The sequence below is a fragment of the Anguilla anguilla genome, chromosome 14 (assembly GCF_013347855.1).
Source record: "Anguilla anguilla isolate fAngAng1 chromosome 14, fAngAng1.pri, whole genome shotgun sequence".
NCBI lineage: Eukaryota > Metazoa > Chordata > Actinopteri > Anguilliformes > Anguillidae > Anguilla > Anguilla anguilla.
Genome location: NC_049214.1, coordinates 15043550 through 15067635, shown reverse-complemented (window position 1 = coordinate 15067635; position 24086 = coordinate 15043550). Strand labels below are relative to the sequence as shown.

At 41.9% G+C, this 24086-nt stretch overlaps 1 protein-coding gene across 5 annotated transcripts in view; it reads right to left on the bottom strand.

Annotated features, from left to right (window-relative positions):
* Positions 1 to 17423, bottom strand: part of LOC118212887 (rho-related BTB domain-containing protein 2-like) — a 34800-nt gene extending 17377 nt beyond the window's left edge. The window contains exons 1-4 of one of the 5 annotated variants that reach the window (XM_035391335.1): positions 17353 to 17417; positions 16449 to 16778; positions 1052 to 1253; positions 863 to 966 (exon numbers count right to left, since the gene is read on the bottom strand). In XM_035391335.1, the coding sequence (XP_035247226.1) occupies positions 863 to 966; positions 1052 to 1243 (296 nt within the window). In that variant the 5' untranslated portion in view covers positions 1244 to 1253; positions 16449 to 16778; positions 17353 to 17417. Of the gene's footprint in view, positions 1 to 862; positions 967 to 1051; positions 1254 to 7258; positions 7288 to 7438; positions 7808 to 16448; positions 16779 to 17352 lie in introns of those variants that run through there. The other 4 variants (XM_035391333.1, XM_035391336.1, XM_035391334.1 and 1 more) reach the window with 4 other exon arrangements.
* Between the last annotated feature and the right edge of the window lie 6663 nt (positions 17424 to 24086).

Sequence of the window (24086 nt, the reverse complement as noted above, 5' to 3'; positions counted from 1 at the left end):
TTCGCAGCATAGGCAGTAGGTTGAAGGTTCAAATCTAAGAGTGACTGAGGGTTCTTGCAGTCAGCAATCAGCCAGAATGGAAAATGCGCAGGAATCTGTGCAATGACACTAATGTGAACCAGCAGACACAATTCCGAGCAGCGCGGCTACATGAAAAAGCAAAGCTGCTCTCGGGAGGGATAAAGACTCCGGATCCCATGCCTTGCTTCCATGACAACAGCATGATGATGGCTGTGATGAAGTTATGTTCAGGCGTTTGCTGTGCTGGGGGGCTGTGTCTCACCTGCAGATGCATGCTGGCTCTGCATCACTGAGCTGGCTACAGACAGCGCTCTGTCTCAGATTACGGTACACTAACATGGCCCTCGGGGCCCATCTGTGCGGGAAAGGGCGGGCCGGGGCAAAGCCATGACCCAGCAGTCAAACAGAGCAGTGCTGTGTGATTATGCTTTTGGTGACCTCACACTAAGCTCCTGTTTGAACACCGCTGCAGAGTCAGGCCTGGGTGGGCTATGCAGCCCTGGTCATGGTCATAGGGCCATGTCACCTGCAGAGGGTGACAGCTCTCCATTTTTCCAGTGTCAGGTCTCTTTGAAGCCTGCATCTGGGCCGACTGGTAGAGGGTGACGACCTCAGCTGCTATTAAGACTGATGACCCGCATTTTGCTTTCAATCACATCTGTTCCCTCTGCTGATGCCACCGCTTTCCTCTCAGCGCTGTTGCATCACCAGACCATTATTCAGCCCAGGGGGATTAGGCCCATAACAAAGCCCTGGACCAGCAGACAAACCGCATGAACTCACTTCAAACAACAACCCAGACGGGCCCTTAATGTGTGCGGCCGTGCGGGACTCTTCTGACCTGCCGTAGGCGAAGCGCCGGTCTTTGTGGTGGTCCCCAAAGGTGTCCCAAAGCCGCAGAGAGACGCTCACCTCGTCCACCACATCCCTCGACCTCTCCAGGACCTGCGGAGGCACAGACAGCCAATCAGAGCGCTCGTGGCGGCAGGAGACACGCGCCTGGCGGAAGTCGGCGTGGGCCGGCCCTCACCTCCTGGCACACGCGGTACTGGTCGATGGCCCAGACAGTTGGCACGTGGGTGGCTAGCAGCTGGTACTGCGTGAGCGTGGCGTTGCAGGCGCGGGCGCAGATCAGCCGGGTCTTGCCTGCCGCATTATCCCCCACCACCACGCATTTTATTGTCTCGACGTTGGGCCGCTCATAATCTGTGTCTATATCCATGGAGAGGGCCCTAAAGCAGACAGGGAGAGGCCAATATAAAGCACACAGAGAGAAACACATCACAGTATATAGTGCACTATAATCACATACTGAACACAAAAAAGCAGTGAGGTACAATCACAAATAGCCAAATCAACAGCACGGATATTGCAAGAATCACATTTTGTATCTCAGTTTTAGTGTTTCAATATGCTTTACCGTGGCTATTATAGCACCCTTTGGGGGTTTCTGGTCTAAAGCAAGAAAACGCACTTCAAGTAACTCAAAACCAGCTTAAAAACACAGACTAATGCCCATACAGCAAGCACATTTACACTATCAGGTTAAAATATCACATGGTTTAACACTGAACATTTTCCTGTGCCTTCCATGGTGCTTGTGGTCATCCTCCAGTGGGTGGCTGCCGGTTGTGGGCACAGCCTTCCCTCAGGCATCTGGACCACGTACTGAAAGGCTATTTATGCTGGAGAGGGAAGCGTGGGAGCTGCCAGATTTATATGGTCCCCAGCTTCGAATGCAAATCTTCCCCTCGCAGAGCCCTCACTGTGCTGCTGACTGATATGCAGCCTCTAATGATAATTAGGGATCACTCCAACCTTTCAATAAGCAGTCACTTTGATCCTGGGAGTTTATTCGGGATGATTGCCTATTATTTCTGTCCAAACAGACGGAGGTTTAAAAGCCCGTTTTCTGTGCAAATTAAAAGCTGTCTGTTAGCACTGCCAAATTTCAGGGAACTTCAACATAGACAAAAACATCACAGAAGTAGGCGTTGACCTGACCTCATATGTGTGTAACATATTGTAACAAATCCAAAATATTAACTGCTACTAAAGGGTAAATGCTAATTGCAAGATTGCACAAAAAGGCAAACTTTTTTGAGACATTTCCTCTTTTGACCCCTCTTCTGAGTACTCTACTGTGCTTTTATGTTAAGGAACAAACGTGCTAGAAATTAATGACCTAACATGACACATTACACACCAGATGACAGGTTTATTGACATCAGCATTCTAAACAATCTGAGCAGGCAACTGCTCAAATGTTTACTCTAATTATGAGAACCTGCCACTTGACTGAATATGTATTTAGCGAAGCAGTTAAACTCCTTCACTGCTTTAAAGTCCAACATCGAACTAAGATGGGCATTACCTTCTGAAACAGCAATAAATAATGACCAAAAAAGCACAGATTATGAGTAAGAAAAGTGTGTACATGTGAACACACACATACACATACACACCTACACACACTCACTCACACACACACACAAACACATTCCAGAGAATATTCCACATACCTCTATTAATTTATATATCATAGTCAGAACTCTCATCGGCCCTCCACAATCCAAGTCAGCAAGTAAATTTACACAGTATGTGAAAGGAGCCCTACCTTCACAGACTCTTTTTTCAGTTCACTGTGTATAAAACCTGGACCTTGATGTTTGCCAGCAGGAGCACAGGGAAAATGAGGTGAGGAACGGTCCCTGTATAATTAGTACTCTTCTATTATCAGTTAAAGGGGTGGGGTCCTCTGCACACCAAACTGCATGTCAGCACTGCTGGGAGGGAACACCTATTGAGTTACTTCATTTATGTACTATCACAGAATACATTTCACAACAGTCACCTGTACAGAATTGTCAGAACAGAACAGCAATAACCAGCAGTCTGTAAAGAGAGATCAATTTGAAATACTCAAATCTATTCAAATCATATGAACCAGGCAAAGACAAGTCTGATACTCTCCAGACAAAAAGATGACGTGTTCTTTCTAAAGCTTGGGCTGACACCAATGGACATCTTTGCTTATATTAGGATATACAGGCCTACTGTCTTCAGTATGACGGGCGATTTAGATCCCTTTTCCCGACTAAATATGAATGCAGCCCACACTTGCAAAGAATTTGCTGCGGAAAAGGAGAAGTACGCTTGTGAAAGTACCTCATTAGACCCGTGTCCCGCAGTTTCATGTAGACACAAAAAGGTCAGCAACACTCAACTTTTCTCACTGTGTCATTCACAGAGACAGCCTGGACACAAAACATGAATGTGCTTCTGAAGGTATCAAGAGAGGTAAAAGAGAGTATTGCACAGTAGATTGCAGACAATGGGCAGCCACTGTTACTCCGGGCATTCTAAGGACATTCTCCTGCCAACCCACTCCCACCACACTTGTAACCAGTTATTTCTCTGCTCTGCTCACTGAACAGTACTGTATTGTGGACCTCTCAGCAGCGCCCCCTGCCCTGTCTGTTTCCTCTATGCTCAGCTGAGATATAAGGTAGACCACAGGCTGCAGAAGAGCTCCTTCAGGCACCCCCTCCCCCATTCCCCACTCCCTGAGTTAAGCAACGGCTCCTGCAGCGAACAGAGTGGCCTGGCTGTAGCGATACGTAAGCAGGACCCCTCTTCCTCCCAAGCAGGTGTGCACCCTGACCCTGATGCACATCTGCCTGCCTGTGTCACCCCAGGATGCTCCCCCGCCATCACGCAGTCATATCCTGAACAGTATGTTAGGAAGTCCCTTAAATTACCCACATTAGTCTAGGTCTGGCTGTGGTTTTTGATGTTGAAGTAAAGTGCCTTCCTAGTCCTTGCTGTGAATTTTGTCTCTCAGAATTTCACATCCTGCTTTTCAAACTGTTTTTTCTGCGTGTGTGTGTATGTGTGTGTGTGAGGATGGGCATGTGTGTTTGTGTGTGTGTGTGTGTGTGTGTGTGTGTGTGTGTCAAAACGTGTGTACACAGTGTTTGTGTGCATGTCTGTCTGTGTATTTGAATTGCTGTGTCTCTGCGAGTGGAGAGTATGTGAGCGACTGCATACGTGTATGTGTTTTGTGAAGCACTGAGACTGTTTGCTGTAGCTGCCACAGGCATAGCAAGCACAGACTCGTTATGTAACCCGGTCTCCAGCCTGCCAGTAAACAGGACCAGGGAATGAGCAGCACAGAAAGCTGATGCACAGAGCATCCTCCAGCACAGAGCAGACTGCACTGGCATCACAGCTCACCAGCGGCTCACAGGAAACCTTAAAGAGTATCATGCCATGTCCGTGCTTGGAGATGAGCCATCAAAAGCCAGAGCTGTAGACAGACTGTGCGAGAATTCAAGGCTAGGCCAGAGAGGTTCTGTGTTTGCCTTACTGTCCCAGATTCCCATCCAGGCCAGAGCAGACAGGAAGAGAGGGAGGAAAGGTGGAGCTGAGGAATGACTCATTCCTGCTGCTAACTCCAGACAGGGAGATCCTGGGCTGTGTATTACCCCTGGAGTTGTGCCTGGGGAAACGCATGCAACAGCAGCTGGGTGTGCTGCACCAATTACCAAAGGCTGCACTGCAGACATCCTTTATCCTTTCTGCCAGACATCAACATCACCTTATCACCTTGACATATAAAGGGGAACATGCAGTAAGAACTGAAGTCTGATCATGGCATTAGGTCATTCAGCCCATCACAACATGCTAATTTGCCTGGAGTCCAGAGTACATCCAGCACTGTGTGCAGCCTGATCTAAAAAAAACTAACAAATTCCATCGGATTTACCAAACATGCATAGATAAATCATTTTTTTGCATCCAGGTATGTATGTTAATAAATACTAATCAATCGGTAATGAAAAACATGTTCAAAGAACTTGCGATTAGCATAAATTGACGCCCCTAAAATACCCCTAATTTATACAGGATATGTATATATATATATAGAGAGAGAGAGAGGAGCTCGGAATTCCATTGCAGGCAATCTGAAGTGATGGCCGAGAAAAGAGAAAAAATAAAAAACTTCTCTGTCGCAGTCCCCTTTATCCCAGCAAATACGTTGGTTTAAAACATGATTTTCCTCACAGCATGACCATTAATAAGTCAGGACAAATGGATTTGATAAACTGATAGATTTTTATTTTTATTTTTTTAAAGGTACTAGGCACTTCATAAACCTTTGCCAAGATTCCCAAAACTCTGTCCATATTGAGTCCTAGATGCAGGCGCTCCTCTGGCCCAAGAGTGTACTTTAATTTACATAATAATTTATATATATAATTTATTCCAATAATATGGCTGCTCTTCTTTTAATCAAAATAAAAGATGAATGAATGGAATAATAAAAGCACAAGTGCACAAAACAAGCTTTACAGCCATGTTTCTTTTATTTACGCCCAGAATATGAACAGTTTAGAGCACTCAAGAAATCTGTTCAGATCTTATGAACAATCAGACATACGAGAACTTTGAAAAATCCCAAATTGTTTGCATAAATGCATTTATGAAAGATTTATGATCACCTTGCATTTGATAATTGAGGCTCTATCTCTATTCAAACTTCATCACCGAAGGGGCAAGTGCAAGCTTGTTTTAGCTCTGAATCACATAGGACTAGAATTTTATATAGTTCATAATTTTACTTCAAATACATTCCATTTAATTTATGTATCCTTAATTAAATTCCTGTATGCATTTCCTCTATTGTTTGTGAAAGTTACTTCACACAGCATTTGATTGTACTTGTTACTCAACAGTGTATATAATAGTGCATTTTGGACCAGTTGGACAAATTAGACAACTGGACACCTCCGTGCTGTAATACAATAAGGGGGGGGGGGGGGGGGGCAACTCAAGTGAGGATGGGTGATAATGGACAAAATTCCTCACTGAGTACAGAACAGCGTTCAATCTGTACCTGCTCATCAACACTCCAATGCCCTGGAGAAATTCTAACTTCAAAGGAAAACACTGTCCCATTCCAGAGATACTAGACATAAAACAGATGTTCACAGCAGCATTTCACAACAGCACCTGAGGTTTCTGTTAAATGAACAATTAAGAGAGTGACATTTGTTCATGCACAAATCTGAACAAAGAGTCTTTTCTTCACATTTATAGAAAAAGGAACCACTGGATATGGTAACACCAACAAAATGTTTCAGATCACTTTTCATTAAAAATGCTACTGTAAACATATCACTGTTCAATTATAGCTCTTGCTCTCAGGCTGAAAAGTAGCTTGAAGTCCAAGAATCAACTGGCAAAGAGGGCATGGATACATATTTCTAGTTTAAACTCACTGCACATTTCACAAGTCATACAGTGGCAGTTTATTTGTGTACTGCTAGACATCAGGCTAGTTTTTATTCAGCATTTCCATCCAACACATGACAGCAACATTCATGAACACTGATGCTGACACTGATTTGTCTTCCAATGCACTTTGCTTTGGGAAAATATTTTGCTACTGACACATCATTTGCCTGGAACTAAAATTGCATGCGTGTGTGTGTGTGTTCCTACCCCAAAGTCCAAATTTGGTGCTTTTTTGATTGTCACCTCTAGAAGTGATGCACACTTATGTTAACTTGTTAGATGATTTATACAGGACAATACCCTACTGTGGGCACAGTGATGCCTGTAAATCAAGTGATACTGCCATTTAAATACTGGGTCACCTAGCCTTATCCCGGGGTAATTTTCAACACGGACATGAGATCATGATAATTGTTTTGATAATATTCTAGAAACAAGTAGACAGGGCGAATGCACAATAGACTGTTTACAGCTAGCCAACTGAAAGGGCTGCGCTGTCTGCGTCTGGAAACGAGCTGCTTTTATGAACAACAGATGGATTATATTTATCTATATTAATGGCATCTCTCTTTTTTTCTCAATGAGCCGCATTGAATCTGCACCAAGTTGTGAATGAATTGGTATTTTAAGCCTGGCAACAGCACGCAAAAGCGTAATCTCTCGCATTGAACGCCCATCCCTCATCGCAGTGAATATAAGCAGGGAAATTCTGACGGACAAAAGCTCCCAACAGTGCCTGTGTCTCATATCAGAAATTAAAGTAAAATGGCATAATACCCGTTTAGAACTACAATTAAAAAATGTGCACACATGCAATAGTACGCACTGCGCATAGACTTACTGTAATGAAAGTGTCTGGTTTTAGAGCTTGATAGCACAAAAATAAATCCTGCTGTAAAAACATGACTCGTGTCCTGCTAATAAAAGGTTTTCCTACCTTCCAACTGTTCTAGAATTGACCCACATGCCACTCCACCCGCAAGTCACTCCACACTCCAAGACACAACGAGGTGCCGACAGAAACAGTGCGTACAGCGCCCTGGTATGTGCCACCCGAGGCGATGTATTGTTGCAATTCAGCACTCACAAAGCAACATCTCCTTATCTCTCTATTCACCTCTGCGCCGAGCGGTGCAGATTGTCACCTCTGCATATAGACGACTCTCTCCAACTTCCAATATGTGTCAATGCATGTGCCTATACTGAAATTTCCTTACTGTCTAGCCTGTTTGTTAGGCAAATGAGGCTTCAGACACTCCTTTTCCCAGGGACTACTCCTGTGTTTTCATTTCTTGGACGGAGTATCAGTCGACACTCCCATCTTCATCATTTTGCGTCACGATTCCTTTACCGCCCACTTTTCAGAGAGATCACGCGGACACCACGGAGTATTTTTTATTCAACGAATTCTAAACGCTCTGTTTCAGTCGGTCGATATGACACAAGCTATATATCGATCTACTACAGTACGCGGAGTGGCTTGATCTTTATGTAAAATATATCGCATTTTATCGGAAACAAGATTTAAAAAAGAAAAAGAAACATAATAAATGTTATCATCCTAGCCATATGTTCCGAAGCAACGCAGCCAGAAGTCGCTTGTTTTCATTGTATAGTTGTAGCCTACAAGTAAAAATTGTTTACTAACACGTAATTTGACAAAGCTGCCCAATAGATAAAATATTTCTTCAGCTTATGGATTCAGATGTGTTTACAAGTTAACCGTCAAAGCATATTTCACGCAAGATGTGTAAGCAAATATATACAGTGCTATGAATAAGTATTTGCCTCCTGATTTCCTCTTATGAATAACAACAATAGTCAATTCAATTTAAATTACCAATTTAATTTTATTTATTGGTTGATTGAGTAACTAAGGGGGAATTACTTTTTTCACACACCGATTCAGGAGTTTATTTTTTTCTTTCTTTCATTACATGAATAAAGTAAGAATTTATAATATGTGTTTTGCATTTATTTAGGTTCCTTTTGTCTAATATTACATTTTGTAACCTGAAACCTTTAGGTGTGACATATATATGCAATAATAGGGAAATCAGGAAAGGGGCAAATACTTTTTCATAGCACTGTATGTATATATTTAACACATAAATTTAAGTACATTAACCTGTATACACAGGGGGCCCCAGAACCAGGGTTCCAGCTCTATAATGCAGTGTTCCTAAACATTTCCTTCATTTTCTATCGCAGCTCAGTAAGGCATGGAATGCCAATGCCCATCTCTGGCACACGCCCTGAGAAAGCAATGCCCTCTGGCTCCCTTGGCACCGCCGGAATAGAGCCCAGCAGAATGACGTGGCTACAGTACACGGGGGAGTGGGGAGGAAGGGAGGATGTGGACCTTGGAACAGCTCCCAGCCTGAGCTCACAGGAGGAGTGCACTTCAAACAGAGACCATAGCAACCATGGCCGCCTCCAAACCAGCAAGGCAACCCTTTATTTCTGTGGTTACAGTATTGGCCCAGGAAAGAGGGTCCCAGGGAACAGGCTTCGCCATTTTGCTTTTGCATAGTGGCCTTTGGCTTAGCATCAAGTATCATATTCTCGGTGTGTATATAGTGTGCACATATGTGAAAAAACACAGTAGCACATGCAATGACACATTGACCCAAACAAGCAGGAATTCATTTCCTACCAAAACCAAGCCAAAAACAGGTATGCCAATTGCAGTAGGTGGGAGGCTAGATATTGCACAGTTGACATAAAATAATGAGCCTACACATTTGGGTGTCTGTGACACTGCCCATCACTTACAATGTGAATTGGGGTGTCAAACAGCCGACAGACCGTGCAGTCAGCACACAGTGTGCTCACTCAAAAAAGCACAGAGCATCCAGCCTGAAAGTGAGCTTGTCGCTGTTAAATCGAGCGGATGCGCCAGCGTTCTGCCCAAGCGCTGGGGGTCTCTGCACCATGACCAGCCCAGTGACAAAGGCCCCCATTCCACCACAGCCATTCACAAAGCTCAGTGCACAACATCCCCAGTTCCCCTCCTCTGCTACCTCCGTAAGCCACCACCGCAAAATCCAGCGAGCACGCCCAGAGAGAGAGAGCGGTTTCAAATGGAGAAGGCTGATCTGACCCTCTCCCTTTATAGGCCAGGCTCACTAGCATTCTCACCAACATTGTATTACTAACATGTATAAAGAATTCACAAGCAACTTCTTCACAAGTGCAATAGTGTCACATTTAGAAATCAAAACTCATTTTATCAAACACTGCCACACATAAAGTGTGTTCTGCATAAAAGGGTAAGGGGCCATTTTGAGAGGAGAGAAAGCTTTGTTTCTGTTACATGTGGCCAGCAGGATGGACTGTCTATAATCAAAAAGAGAGAGATGGTGGATTGGAAAAAGGAAGACAGTTTAGAAATCAAAGGAATTTTTCTCTGTCAAAAAGAGACCTAGTCCACCTCACTGAGACACAGCGATACTACCATAAGTGCTTTTAAAATCAATATTCAGTTGAGTCCTTTCTGCAACCCATGAAACAGCCTGACTGTATTCCACACAGGTTTGAAACAAAGGCACACCACAAATTGCTTGCCCTGAATGCAGGTTTTTGAGGGATGTACGGATGCTCAGATGTTGGTAAATTTGGGGCTTCACCCCTCTGTTATGACTACATGGTGTGAATAGTAACACACTGCCCTTTTACTGTACAAACACTTACACAATATGGTCATTGTGGCATGTGTTTAGCAATTAGAACCAATAAGCACAAGAAACCAGCAAGGGCAGTATGGAAGGACAGACTGTTCAGAATCAGGGTAACTGACATGTGATGGAAAAGGCACATAACTGTCTCATGTCATGCAGTAGAACAGTGAGAAAAAAGTGAGATTGAGGCCAGTGGGGGGCTGAGCCCACGTTCACCATAAACAAACTAAACACATGACTGATGGACAATCCACATCATTCTCTATACAGCAGGTACTGTCCCGTCCACCAATAATGCCCCTGAGAGTTGCAGGGTTGAGCTTGGTTGGCCCACATTGTATGACATTTGCTGAAGTGTTCCTGCTGCCTTTGGAGAGAAAATGTCACCCAAATCCATTCTCTAAGCAGGAATAAGCCTTCTTGAATGTGGTGACACATCCCTTCATGGCTCCGTAGGGTCAGGATCTCGGAGCTGAGCTGTTGCCATGCCAAGCACCCTAGTATTTACTTCAACTTGTGAGATCTCCCAAGGGTCTTCTCTTGATGAATGGAATATATGAGGCAGATGATTATAACCCAGGCATGATCCCAACTTGGCTCTCTATAGCACTGAGACAGTCATAAACTGTCTAGCTGCTGTTTAGCTACTAACTCTTTTCCATGAGCACACTAAGGAATGCTGAATTTAGGGGATCTGCTTTCTTGGAGCTGACCAACTCTCTAAAAAAAGTTATTTGCAGTGTCTTTCTATATCAATTAGAATCTCCAAAGTGCAGGAATCAATAGCCGGTAAAAATCCTCAAGGCTGTTCAACAAAAAATATCTTTACGTATCTACAATACTATCTTGTTTTAAGGATATACTAAATTTTGGGAAATTATCTGGAGAACAACAAAATAATATTTTGTCACTTGTTTTCTCAAACCTCACTCATCCTGAGATAAAAGTGCAAGAGTCATTCACATATGTATAGCCAATATTAAAAAATCCCATAAAGTTTTGGGTATGTGGAAATACATTGTGCTCCCATTGAGTTGCCCTAGTGACTGACTGGCAGCATGTTTATGTATGCATGAAAAAAAAACTTGATAGCTTGCTAATCAAATTCACGGTGTCATCGATAATTTCTGATACATTGACAAGCGGTCCTGGCCCTAGTCAAAACACAAAGGCAGTGCTTCTCAGTACTGCAATACAAAATCCTGAGCTGTCTGCCACCTCCACCACAACACCTCCAGCCTGAATTGGTGCAGTGACTCAACTGGCATATCAGCAATGTTGCTTCAGTGCTCCCAAATTCAGAAACACCCCTCATAAATATGTATTTCAGGTTCTGGGTGGCTCATTAAAACAGGTTCAGCCATATGTTATAACTACTTATGGGTGGTTCATATGAGTGTGTGTGGTGGTTTTGTCTCCATTCCCGCAACCATGACCCATGTCCCACTATATACTGGGCACATATAGTTTCTGATTGCTTTGCTTGCCAAAGATAGATAACACAGTCATAAAGATTGATGTCACACTGCATGATACCACACATTTTAAACTCCTAAAACATGATATAATTTTAGGTTAAGGAATGTGATAATGTAACCTGGCTCTTGCTAGCTAAGCACACTGGAGTGAGGTATGAAAAAGTGTACATTGAATAGAGGAATGCAGGTGCAGGTGCAGGTTTGAAAAGTAAAGAAGTCAACTATCTATTTGGGTTTGTTTGGCCCATATCTTGTTCAAATATCTGTTTTCCTTCCTCCCACTTGTATACCATCCCACATACCGTCTCATTTTGGCTTTCTGTACCCACTCCCTATCTGTGTGGCAATGTACAAAATTAAGTACAGTAAATGTAGAAAGAAATGTCATTTAAATGTTTCACAAAAAAAACAAATTAATCGAGTGTAGAGCAGCAGAACACGGATTTGTGTAATACCTTGTGTTCAATAAAGTGGTTAACAGTTCTCTCTCCCACCCCACTTCTGCTCCTTTCTTCTCCCACTCTCTTTCACCCCCTCACAGCTGTTGTGAAGGTGGGCTATACCCAGGGTAACTCACGGCGCCTCTTAATTCTAATTTAATGAAATGCTTGTCGGTAAGTTGAAGCTGTACAGCAGGATCTTATTATAGTCAACCAGGAAGCGGTGGATCACACTGAGGCTCTTCAGCAGTGTGCCTTGGCTAAACTGGGCCACACCAGAACACACGCCCTGCCATTGCACCCATTTCCATTCCATGGACTACCTTGTGCTGGCCTAACCTGCAGCTGTGACCCCTGAAATCCTGTATCTCTCTATTCAAAGATGAGGGGCACACAAATCTTGAAAATGAAATGGACAGAGGATTGGGTTCTGTCAGGGTTTTGTCTGCCAAAGACCCACTCTTCACTACCAAAACTCAGCTTATCACTGGCTCCACTGGCTTCTTCCTGAAAAGGAATCCAACAAGACATTGCGATAAAAACAACTGCCTCTCTGAAGCCAGTCAGGTTCACTGGTTTCAACTTTCCAGCTGGGTTGCTACTCTATTGAATCTCACACAGGAGCCCTTTTCACATATACCGCCTTACCCTAAAATGTTATGCAAATTTACCATTTAAGGGTCATGTGTGAATGACAGCCAAAGTCAGAATTTGAGTTGCTCTGCTAATCTCCCACCTCAACCTAATAACATAAACATAAGCATAAATGTTACATTTAGTCTTTAGTGAGAATTAAGCCAAAACATGAATGGCACAAGCATGCAGATCTCAACTTGTTTCACAAAGACATCCATCTGTTATACACTGTTGCTGACCACCACAAAAATAAGAAATATTTTTCTTATTAAAATAAATGAAATAAATAAATGATAGGATACTTTACTAACTAGCTACACAGTAGCTGACATGTGTAGCTAGTTAGTAAAGTAGCTACACAGTATATATATATAGTTAACATGCTGTCACCATCACACATCCATGTCATATAGTTAAAATTTTCTAAAGTTCCCAGAGGTGTGTGTGCACATTAAACTGTGGCAGCATGCTAACTTATGATTCACTAGGATTTTCTTCATCACTGAGCTGCTTAATATTAGCTATCATCCCGAATTTTACAAAATCATACCTCAGCAGGACTGGCTACTCTCTTGACCTACATTCATCAATCCACATATGATAGCCGCTTGTTTTAACAATAGTTATTAGCGCCGTCTATCAATCTGTTAAAATAATAGATAGCTGTTGGTTGTGTGAGCAAGAGATGCCATTAAGGCTGCCAGAAATGCTAATAAAACAATTTACTATGCAAGAAAGTGACCAGGAGTTCACTTTCCATGTTTATGTTACGTTTATTCCAGAAGTCAGGGGTGCATTTAGAGCTCTGACAGGTACAGACAGACAATACATTTCCTAGGCCACCTAAGTGCACGTGACTGGATTCAGGACTCAGTTTAAGATAGCCATACAAGGTGACAGAGACCACAGGGAACTGAACAATTAAACAAGGAAGACAGGGAACAGAACAAGTAAATACAAAGTACAGCATAACCAAGGCTGTACAGAAGTTCTGCCTGATGTGATGATGTAAAATGGTTTACAGGAGATATCATCCAAAAAAAAAAAAACTTTGTGCCAGAGGGCTTTGCTCCCGACAGGCTGAGGCTGTGTGTGAGCTGCAGTTGGTCAATATGGTTTGTGTAATGTGTAGACCTTGCTGCTATCACCCTGGGGCCAGAGCACACAATGTATCCTTGTCGTCTGGAGTAATACTGTGCCACAGTGGAGCGGGGATTTATGGAAGTTTCAACTAAAGCGAGTGAGAACACTCATCTCCATCCACATATCTGATGTGTGCATCTGATGTATGAATGTGCACATAATCTACATGGCCACATGTAGACATGTTCTTATTCTGACACCCCCTGTGTTCCCTCATAACCAAGGATCCTGCACCTCATCAAAGACAGAGAAAGAGGCTTCAGACCTCTTTAGGTCTCAAACTTTATTGAGGGCAGTGATGAGAACAAAGGTATTTTACAGGTGCTTCAATGCACTCTGAGAGATGTTTTCATCAGAGAGGAATGTACTCCCCAAGCACCTGTCCTCATTTCATTTCCAGCTCTCCAGCAGTTTCCCACCCCCATCCCTCCATCCCAAACTCCAATCTGGACTGCTGGGCCCATCCCGACTCTTTCACTGAACCGACCTTCCTTTGGTCCACTCCTTCCGATGGTTGGGTCTCCCTGCCCTAGCTCTCACACTGGTCTTTGTACAGGGACACACTGCTGAACAACAACAGCAGCAGCGGCCAAAAAAGAGGAAAAAAAGGAGAGCTGTCTGACTGCCATCGCTCTCTGAGCCAGTTTCTTCTTTTCAGTTCTCTCAGAGCTGAAGTCCCCACCAGGGACATGTATCATGTGATTTCAAAGGAGCACACTGATGTGTTGTTCAGCTTGTATGTGACATTTGCTTGTGAGTGTGGGTATAGGTTTGGGATGTTCAGACTTAGATAGAGCTCTGACTGTTGGTGGAGAGAACAATACAGACATCGTTCCCCTCTCTTCAAGTATCAGGGTATTCAGAGTTTACAGGGAGATATTGCTCAATAGAAAGGCATGCCGTCTTGTATGGCTTCCAGCTGCGCTGGGCCAGCAGGGCTCTGGACACTCTATCAGGCTGGAATGTTTGGAGCACTATGGTACTGGAAAACTCCAGTTACCATTGAAATTCACTCTTGCTCCAGCTAGCAACAGATTGCCTAGAACTGCCTCCTTCCTACATTAGTTTCACATTAGTAACAGCACACGTGAAATTGCAGAAACAACTGTAATACCCACAGGCAACTTTATCGAAATACATTATTATTATTATTATTATTATTATTATTATTATTATTATTCTATGTGTAATTTTATTTATTTTTTCTGCAGTTTTTGTGTTGTTTCTAGCACCAAGCTCTCAATTTACTCAGTCAAGAATTAAAATAATTAGTGACAAGGAAATTATGCTGACTTTAATGTAAAAAAGCAAGAGGCTGTGATCAAACAAATAGTGCAATTCTCAATGACCGTGTTATGATATTGATCAATGGAAAGTAGTTGTAATAATACCTGAATATCAAAGATGTGCTTCGGCTTCTTTAATTACTGGTTTTGGTGAGTCTCAGGTTTCCTTTATAGTATTTTCCACAACATAGTGGTTAAAGCTATGGCCTCAGAAACATAAGTTTGCATTAAGTGCTCTATCTCAGTTGTGCATTTAAAGTCAAGCTGTATAAATAATACTATGTTTACATCATGTAAAGTTAAATGAAATATAATTGTACGATCTGATGAATCCTCATTCACAGCCAACCTACATGTCCCCATAAATTTACCTGACAGTATCAACAAGCTGTTCCTACACTTACATAAAAGTACTCCTTTGTACTTAAATCGGTCTTGTGGACTGCTGTGTCAGATGGTTGATGTTCTATAAGTCACACATTATTACATTTTATTAGAGATGCAATCACATATCCTTGGGTTTTATATCTGACAGATTCTAGCTAATAATGAACAACGCGATTAAATCTTTCTATTTTGCATATTCAATATAACTCATATTATGATTGAACTGATTTGCTGGCGGTGTGCAGTTGGAAAGGTCACTCAACACTAACGAAAAAATAATAATTATGAAACTGCTGGTAAACGATAGGCTACAACAGCAACAACAACAACAACTACTACTACTACTACTACTACTAATAATAATAATAATAATAGTAATAATAATAATAATAATAATACATCAAATTGTAGTAACTGAACAAAATGCAAAGATGGCAAAATGCAATCACCCCTTCTGAACTGAACGTTCAATTGCAAACTAGGCCTACTGTTACTGACCAATGCAGCAAATTCAAATATCGAAGCATAGCATACAGTAGACCTATGATGTGTTTAATTGTAAATTATAGTAATTGACCAATGATGTAAATTCAAATATCGAAGCATAGCCTACAGTAGGCCTATTCAGTGTTTCTTTCCTTTTTTTCTCTCTTTTTTTTTATCAGTCGTATGCCAGTGGGAAAAAAATGTCATATTTCACGCAGGTCAGTGGAACTTCTGCAGCCTGTTGCAGCGCACAATTAATTAGGCCTATGTTAATTTTCATAATATCAGACTGCTTTGTTCAGAAATGCCTATCACTTTATTTGTACACTGGACAAAGGCCGAGCTTTCTCAATGCGCACAAAAGAAGCGATGATAATCAAAAACAGCCCTATTCTATAGATTAGGCTATTATAGGGTTATTGATGTTGTCAGCTAAATGTAAAAATGTGGAGGCAGTGAGTTCCAAGTAGGCTATTAAAACATATTACCCAAATTTCAAATTATTAATGCTGACGTCACAACGTATTTAAGCACAAAACTAAGATGACCATGGTTGGAACGACATTCCATTGCGTAAGCGAAGTGCCTTACCTTCAACCGGTAATTCACCTTAGAAATCGTTTTCGGAGTTATTAGTCACGGCTTCCACTTTCATATACAATCCTTCACTACTCCCACCTCACTCCCTTTCACAGTCCTGGATTACTGTTGTATGTCTTCTGCTCTTCGAACATCTGACTACGGTGTCTAGAACTTGCGTTCACTCTTGATTCAACTCTGTTGCTACCTAGTGTTCGGGTCATTGGAACTTGACTCGGAACGTTTTGGCGTTCATCGCTTTTCTTGCCCACCGCTCCAGCTCCAGAGGTTCGACAACGCCGCAATCAAACACTGCTTATCTTCCACGGTACCAGATGCTATCTTAAAAGAAGAATGCAATGCTTGAACAGCCAACTGCCAAATCCAGAAACGACAATCTATCAGAGGGTGCTTGATTATTATTGTGTCTGTGTGTTGTGGTGCTGATGCGAGTTTCCACGTCCTTTTGTTGCCTTCACGTCTTAATTGGGGGTAGCCTATGCGGGCGAGTTTATTTCACTTATATCTCACAAGATGGATAGCTGATATCTAATTATGTCGAATGACAACTTATAAATGATTTCATATCTGTGTTTTATTTCCCCACTGTTGAGGGGATCGGTGTTAATTTTACATAGAGCATATTGGCTTCACCAGTTAGCCTAAAATTGAATTTAAACGAAGCACGCATGTTTATTTTTACCCTAAAGCTCTGTAACAAGCTAACGCTATTAAAAACTAATTGTTTCTCTTAATAAAACTAAATATATTCATCGACAGCAGAAAAAACATCGGAAACATCGAAAGCCAGCCCTTTGTTTCACAGCCCTTTAAAATGAGTTTTTTTTTCCCCCCCATTATATTTGCGTTTAATTCTCGCATTGTCTGTTTGCCAAGCGAGACTCTGTCATCTCACCAGTATTTGCCCGGAGAGTTCTGTCGTGGCTTCTCTGGTGGTGTTGTCTCAGTGGTAGCTGCACCCAGTTGTACCAGCTCTTGTTCAGTGAAACACGGCCGCCCACTTCTCCGTCACTCACAGTCACTGCCACACCCCTCCATTCATAAAGCGCATCGCCAGTCCTTGCCTGCTCAGTGCTCACTGTAGGCAAGGCACAGTTTAAAGAAGGGCTGGTGCACGATGACAACATTCTAGAACTCAGTAATCGTTTAATTTTCTTTAATATTTTTTCTAGAATAAAACGTTTAATAGTATTTTGCAACATTTTTTGTCAGTTAGGCTACAATAACTAGAACATGAACGGACATAGGCCTGCTCAGGGTATAGTCTGTCCTACACAAGATCACAGTTCATAAAATTGTGACAATGTGAAAACAACAACGTCTCACAGTGGCATAATTCATTGCGGGAAAAAAGCTTTCAAATATTTATTTGCAGTGTATGCAAGTGCCTAAAGTCTGTGGCTGTACAAAACACTCTGGCACAAGCTGTGAGTAATATCTCAAATCAACGCTATATTGAAGGGAAAATGATCTATAATAAACTTCTACAGAAGCACTTTAGCATTAGTGATGCTATCAGTGACTTTGTGAAAAATCAAAAGTGAAAAAGAAAACGCACACCTTGTTTTAGCAAGGTGCAGACCAGAAGGACATGCAAGTAAAACTTAAAAAGAAAGAAGGGTCTGTTTACTCCAATGCAGATTTTTATCGCCAACGTTTCGGCACCAAGCTGCCTTCATCAGCCCTGACGAAGGCAGCTTATCAGTGACTTTGTGAACAAACCTTTGGCAAGAACAACCCAAGAAACCATAATATTTCAGCCATTGTACCGTAGAATAGGACAGCCAATGTGGACTTACTTGTTTTGGTCTGACAATATGGAAACTGTTGCAGCCATGATTCTGTTGTCGAATATGTGATGTAACAGCATACGCCCTACAATTATAACTAGCTTGCATAACACTGATGGCAATTTGGGTGGGGAAGGATGGGTCGATAATGAATGTTAGTTCCAGGACACGACAGTTGCAGCATATTAGGAGATTGTTTACTTGTTAAGCAGGCATGAGCATCACCACATCCCTTAAGTGATTTAAAAAATGCACCTTAGCTCCTCTGTGCCCTATGATATGGAAAACACATTGATATAGGGAGCGTGTTATTTTCTCTTTAAAGGGGAAAAAAACAGAGGACTAGGAGGGAGTTTTCATCTTATAATTTCCCCTTTTTTCTAGATATGTCCCATTTATTTGATGTGTGTCCGCTCAGATGTTGAAATAGTAGGTGTTTATGTGGTTTAGAACATGTTTGCAGCCAGGAATTATTATGTAATGTCCAGATGAGCTGTTGGTTTCTCATTGTGTAAAACCTAAACAAATAATTGTGTTTTGCAGAGTAAACATTTCAAAGTGTTGATGAGTATTTACAAGATTGTCATGGAGTAAATTGGAAGCCTTGTCACGTAGACAGGGAGAAAGTGCTGATTGGAGCTTTGGAAAGGCTTGCGTAGGCTGATTCAAACAAAGTGTGGGTGGCCTGCACCACAAAACAGATGAAAGGGGGTGTTAATCCCAGGCAGATTAAATTCACTCAGCACTCTCAGTGTCCTCAAACATTGCTGTGTCCATCCTCACAATACCGCCCTTGCCGTGGTCCAAAGCCCGCTCATTGTCTGTCCTGATCTCCCCTAACAAAGGTCCATTACAGAACTGCCAATTGACCCTGAACAATGGCACAAAACTTGAGGCACGTGTGGGGACTAACCCTGACTGTTCTCATTGTGAACCTTTTAGTGTCTTCATGATCTCTGCACAATTCACCCTTATATTTGTCCACCAGACACAATGTACACTAGTATCCAATAATCATTGCCATTACCATGTACAGAATGAATGTTCTTTTTGTAAACCTGAGATACTTATTTTGCACTATAAACCAAAATTCAATGGTATACGTAAATGGATGCATTGTTAAAGTCTGACCAGAAGACCACAGCATAGGTATAACCAAAGAGGTATGAAAAAGCCCTGTCCTAGATGGAAGGGATCCTAATTCATCTTTATCTTATCTTTTAGCAGATGAGGCCATAACTTGGATGTGTTTCATCAGCCAAAGTTCAGCAATTATGAGCTAATGCAGACTGCAGTTCAGAAATCTGTGGTGGTCCAGATTGGATACTACAAGTGTGAATACCCCAGGGCCACTGTGGTAGCAGGTGTCAATTTCCACATCTAGACTAAGCTCAGAGGAACTGAGGGACCTGAGCCTACCCAGGCATTTACCTGCTGCCAAAAGCTCTCTGTTTTCAGCAAAACCTAATCTTTGGGGTGTCATTGGCCTGAGCCTTGCCCGGCACTGAGTGCTATTAATAGATGTTAAAAGAGGACCCAGGTTGCTGCGCGGCAGCCTCACTTTTCCAGCCGCACTTCGTGGTCACTATGGAAACAGTGATGAGTGTGGCTGCTGCCCTGACATTCTTGTGCAATCTTGTTAAAGATTACTCACATTTCCATTCTTTGTTTTTCTTTGTGACACCAACACCCAATAATATTGTGTGTGTGTGTGTGTGTGTGTGTGTGCTTGAGAGAGAGAGAGAGAGAGAGAGAGAGAGAGAGAGAGAGAGAGAGCGAGAAAGAGAGAAAGAGAGAGAATGTATGGTGATAGAGAGAGAGAATGGGACATCAGTCACAATATCATCATAGTCCCATTGTTTTCCCAATGTTGCTAGCTAAATCCAGTGCTGCCACTGAATATTCAGCAAGTTTCCTTCAAGTGTGTTGAGCTGTATGTATGCATAGCATCAGATGCATTACTTCACATATGCATCTGTGAAGATGGTATGTCCTCTGTGGCGCCATCTCCTCTGGGAGTTATTCCTCCTGCATGTCTCCCAGAGGAGAAGGAATCTATCTGAGAGTTCCTGGACTGACTGGCCCTCCACTGAGCTGTTCTCAAGCCCCTCCTTTATATTACTGGATCACTCAGATAAGATCGCTACACACTCAAGCAGGATAGGTAATTCCTTGAGACCAATTGCCACTCCTTGTAGCACAAAACAACCCAGAAAAACAAAATGCACACTCTGGAAATGGAGCAGCTTTTTCTACACCCTTTTAATGTGGGGATTTTTAAAATAATTAGGTAGAATCAATTTAACAATGTAATACAATTTGTGCTGGTGGCATAATTCTCTTGGAATGGGAATCATCGCACCCCATAATTCAAGGCAGGACTGCAGTTACACAAGAGCTAATGGGATCCTGATTCAGCATTAAGGAAATCTGACAGAAGTGGCAGGAGAAGCAAGGCATCAGACATACTTGTGTTACCTTGGGATTTATGGCTGCTTACATTCTTTGAAATATGTAATATATTAGCCTTTAGAAAACTAGAAGACATGAATACTAGAATACTTAATGTCCACTATGTAATAATGTAAATCATTATTTTATCATGAGAATAAAATGAATCGCAGACAGAACATTCACTTTAAATGATGTATAGATATAATAAGATGCAAGTGTGGTAAATGCAATATAACATTTTTGTACATTTTTGAAGAGCAGATCAATCAAATATAAACATTACGATTTCTCTCTTTCTGATGTAGGCAGTGATTGGGTTTGCCAGTCTAATGCAGCTCCAGGTTCTTTATCAGTTAATGTGTTAATTCCCTAGGCACTGCTGGTCCTGCCATCTCTAATGGCTTCCTTGCCAGTTCCTTGGTGCTCCGCCCACTGCTCTCCCCTGATGCCACGTGCTTATTTTTGGGAACACTTGGATTCAAACATGCATCAATAAGCAAGGAGCGAAGCCACTCTGATTACGGGCACCATGCTGATGAGAGCAAGAATTCATTTCTGGCTAACATCATGAGGGGTTTATCAATAGTTAAAAGGAAACTGGAATGTTTGGAAATGAGACTGCTGCCTGTTGTGCCACTACTGTAATATTCATTGTGTATTACATGTTTTTTATACAGATACATTGAAAAAAAGAATTAGGTTTTCTGCCAAACATTTATTCTGTTAAAAATTCTGCAGGGTTAAGAAGTACTAGCCTAAATTGAATATTATTAATATCGCACTTAAAATGTTTAAAGTATTTTGAGCATATTTCATAACCAAGCAAAATGCGTTTCACATTATGAAACAGATAAGATATTAATAGATAGTGAATAGATGATGAAAATAGAAAATGAGTGTGATAACTGGATTATCAGCATTATATTTCAAGATTTATGATATTTATTACCTGATATTTCTGTAGACATTTCTCTAAGCATTCAATTGAAATCACACCAGGGGGAAGGGATCCTTTAGTAGTTCAACAATAGTGCACATATTTGGAACACTGCAGATCCAATTTGTAGTATTGTCAGGCCTTTGGACGGACCATGTACTTAGAGGAATCTATCACGTCAAAGATTGTATTTTAGGTTGACAGATCCATTACTAAGTTACAAGCCCAAGTGAGCACTGAGATCCAAACAAACCTGCTATTCCAAAGCAGATGGCAGGGTATCCATGTTTACTTAGCAGTCATGCACAAAAGCAGCAGGCCTCTTTGCTTAATTTATACCTGGGGTATGGCACTGGAAACTGTGCTCCCAAGGCGTTAGATCTTGTATCGATGCTTGAGTTTAGGAGCATCTTATGGGAGCAGTGTATTTGTTGTACCCAACCAGCCGTCTCCATCCTGCTTCTGTTGTCCCTTGCACACACCTTTCTCTCTTGTTTTTGTTAATACAATGTCCTCCAGCTTACTCCCTCAGAGACACTCTCTAGCACTGCATGGTGCAATAGCACTCTCCTTCCCGCTGAATAATCTCCCTCTATGTTTACTTCTTCATCTTGTTTTCTGTTGCCATTCAAGTGAGGAAGCAACAGAAGCCCTTGGCATGAATGTTTGTGTAGAAGGACAGCAGTGGCACACTCTTTTTTTCCAATCCCAAGAGAATAACTGGATGAATCAAAGGCAGGGAGTCAACAGCCTTGTGACAGCCTCCCTCGTTTCATTCCTTTTTCACAGTGTGTGAGGTGGATGGGTGTCTGTTTGTAATATATAATTCAGAAGCAGTGTATTTTTTTAATGTTCTGCTGTGATGCACTAGGTAAGGCACTGCCCTGTTCATCCCACTGTTGTACAGGCTACCCTGCAGAATTTGTGCTTACACACCCTAACTCAGGACAACTGGATTGAGGGTCAATTTGACTGCTGGGCTACTCAAATCCCTTCTGTTCATGGAGCATCAAACACTGAATATTATAAAATTTAAATGAGACACTGCAGCATTAATTCCTTAAACAAAAATGAATTATGCTTCTTATGATGAAAGGATGTTTAAGGATGTTCACATACCATTTATCCATTACCACGTGTAAATTTGCAGACTGTTTTTTGTGTGGCCATAATCAAATGCATTTCAGGTTATTATGAATGCTACTGTATGCCAAATGGCACATAGGTGGGAGGGGTAGTAACTGTTCTGAGTGGTATAAGTATGATATATGCAATGCTTACACATTCAGCCCAGTCATAATATAAATGCTTGGATTTACATTGGATTTATCATTGAATGATTAACATTGTGATAATAGCACACATTTTTTAGTGAAAATAGTTGGAAGCAGAGGATGCCTTATTCATAATATCTATTTCTGTCTCAAATAAATAAAGGATGTCGGTCTCTGTCCGCTGGGTTATGTGAACAAGGTTATTATGCCTGGTGAGTGAAAATTGAAAACCACACATTCCCTCTCCTTTTCCTTGACAGACGAGGTAGCAATGTAACAGAGTGTACCAGAAATATAAATTGAAATGTCTGTCTGATGCCAAGGTCAATGTCATCAAACAATCAAATAAATGCCTGTTTTAAAAAATGTATAAATAAAAACCCAATCATTGACAACGAATAAACAGATTTTCATTTTATCTTGGGAGATGAAAATCCTTTTTGGCTCAAAAGCACAGCTTTAGTTTGCAGTTTTTATTCTGATTACTATTTAATTGTAACATTCAATGCACTCCTTATCAAAATCTTCAGTCATGTGCGGGTCAGATGGTGCTTGGGGCAACACAGTTAACTTGCTATCGCTATACGTAGCCACCATTTCTTATAAGCAAACATTATAAAGGAAAATAAAGAGGGTTGTGCACTCTGTTCATGGCAAAATGGCACTGTGTGGGCAATATTGTGCAACACACAATATGGGACCAGAGAGCTGTACTCTCCATCCTATATATACAGTATGCAGCTGCATAGCAGATGGAGAGTGTAGTGGAGTTTAACTGTGTGGAAGTGGATGGCACTCTATGGCACTGTGTGTAGCAGTACGCCCTGGGGGAAAGCACTGTGCTGGAATGGTGGAGAGCACTATTGAATTAAGATTGAGCGGGACAGGGTTTGTTACTCAGCCTCCTCTGAGCAGTGCCCTTAGAGTCACCTTTCGGCTCCAGGGCTGCTGGGACAGGGTTACGTAACACCATTAGAGCCTAGCCATCTGGGTCGTCATCGATGTCCCCTGTCTGTCCGGACGTTCCCACCCACTCGGTCTGTCTCTGCTCTCACTGTATTGTATTTTGCTAATGTATTCCATTACAACATTAACTTCTAATTTTATCTCCCTCCACCACCACCACCCCTGACACTTAAATTTGCTACCTCCTTCCTAAAGAGACCATCAATAG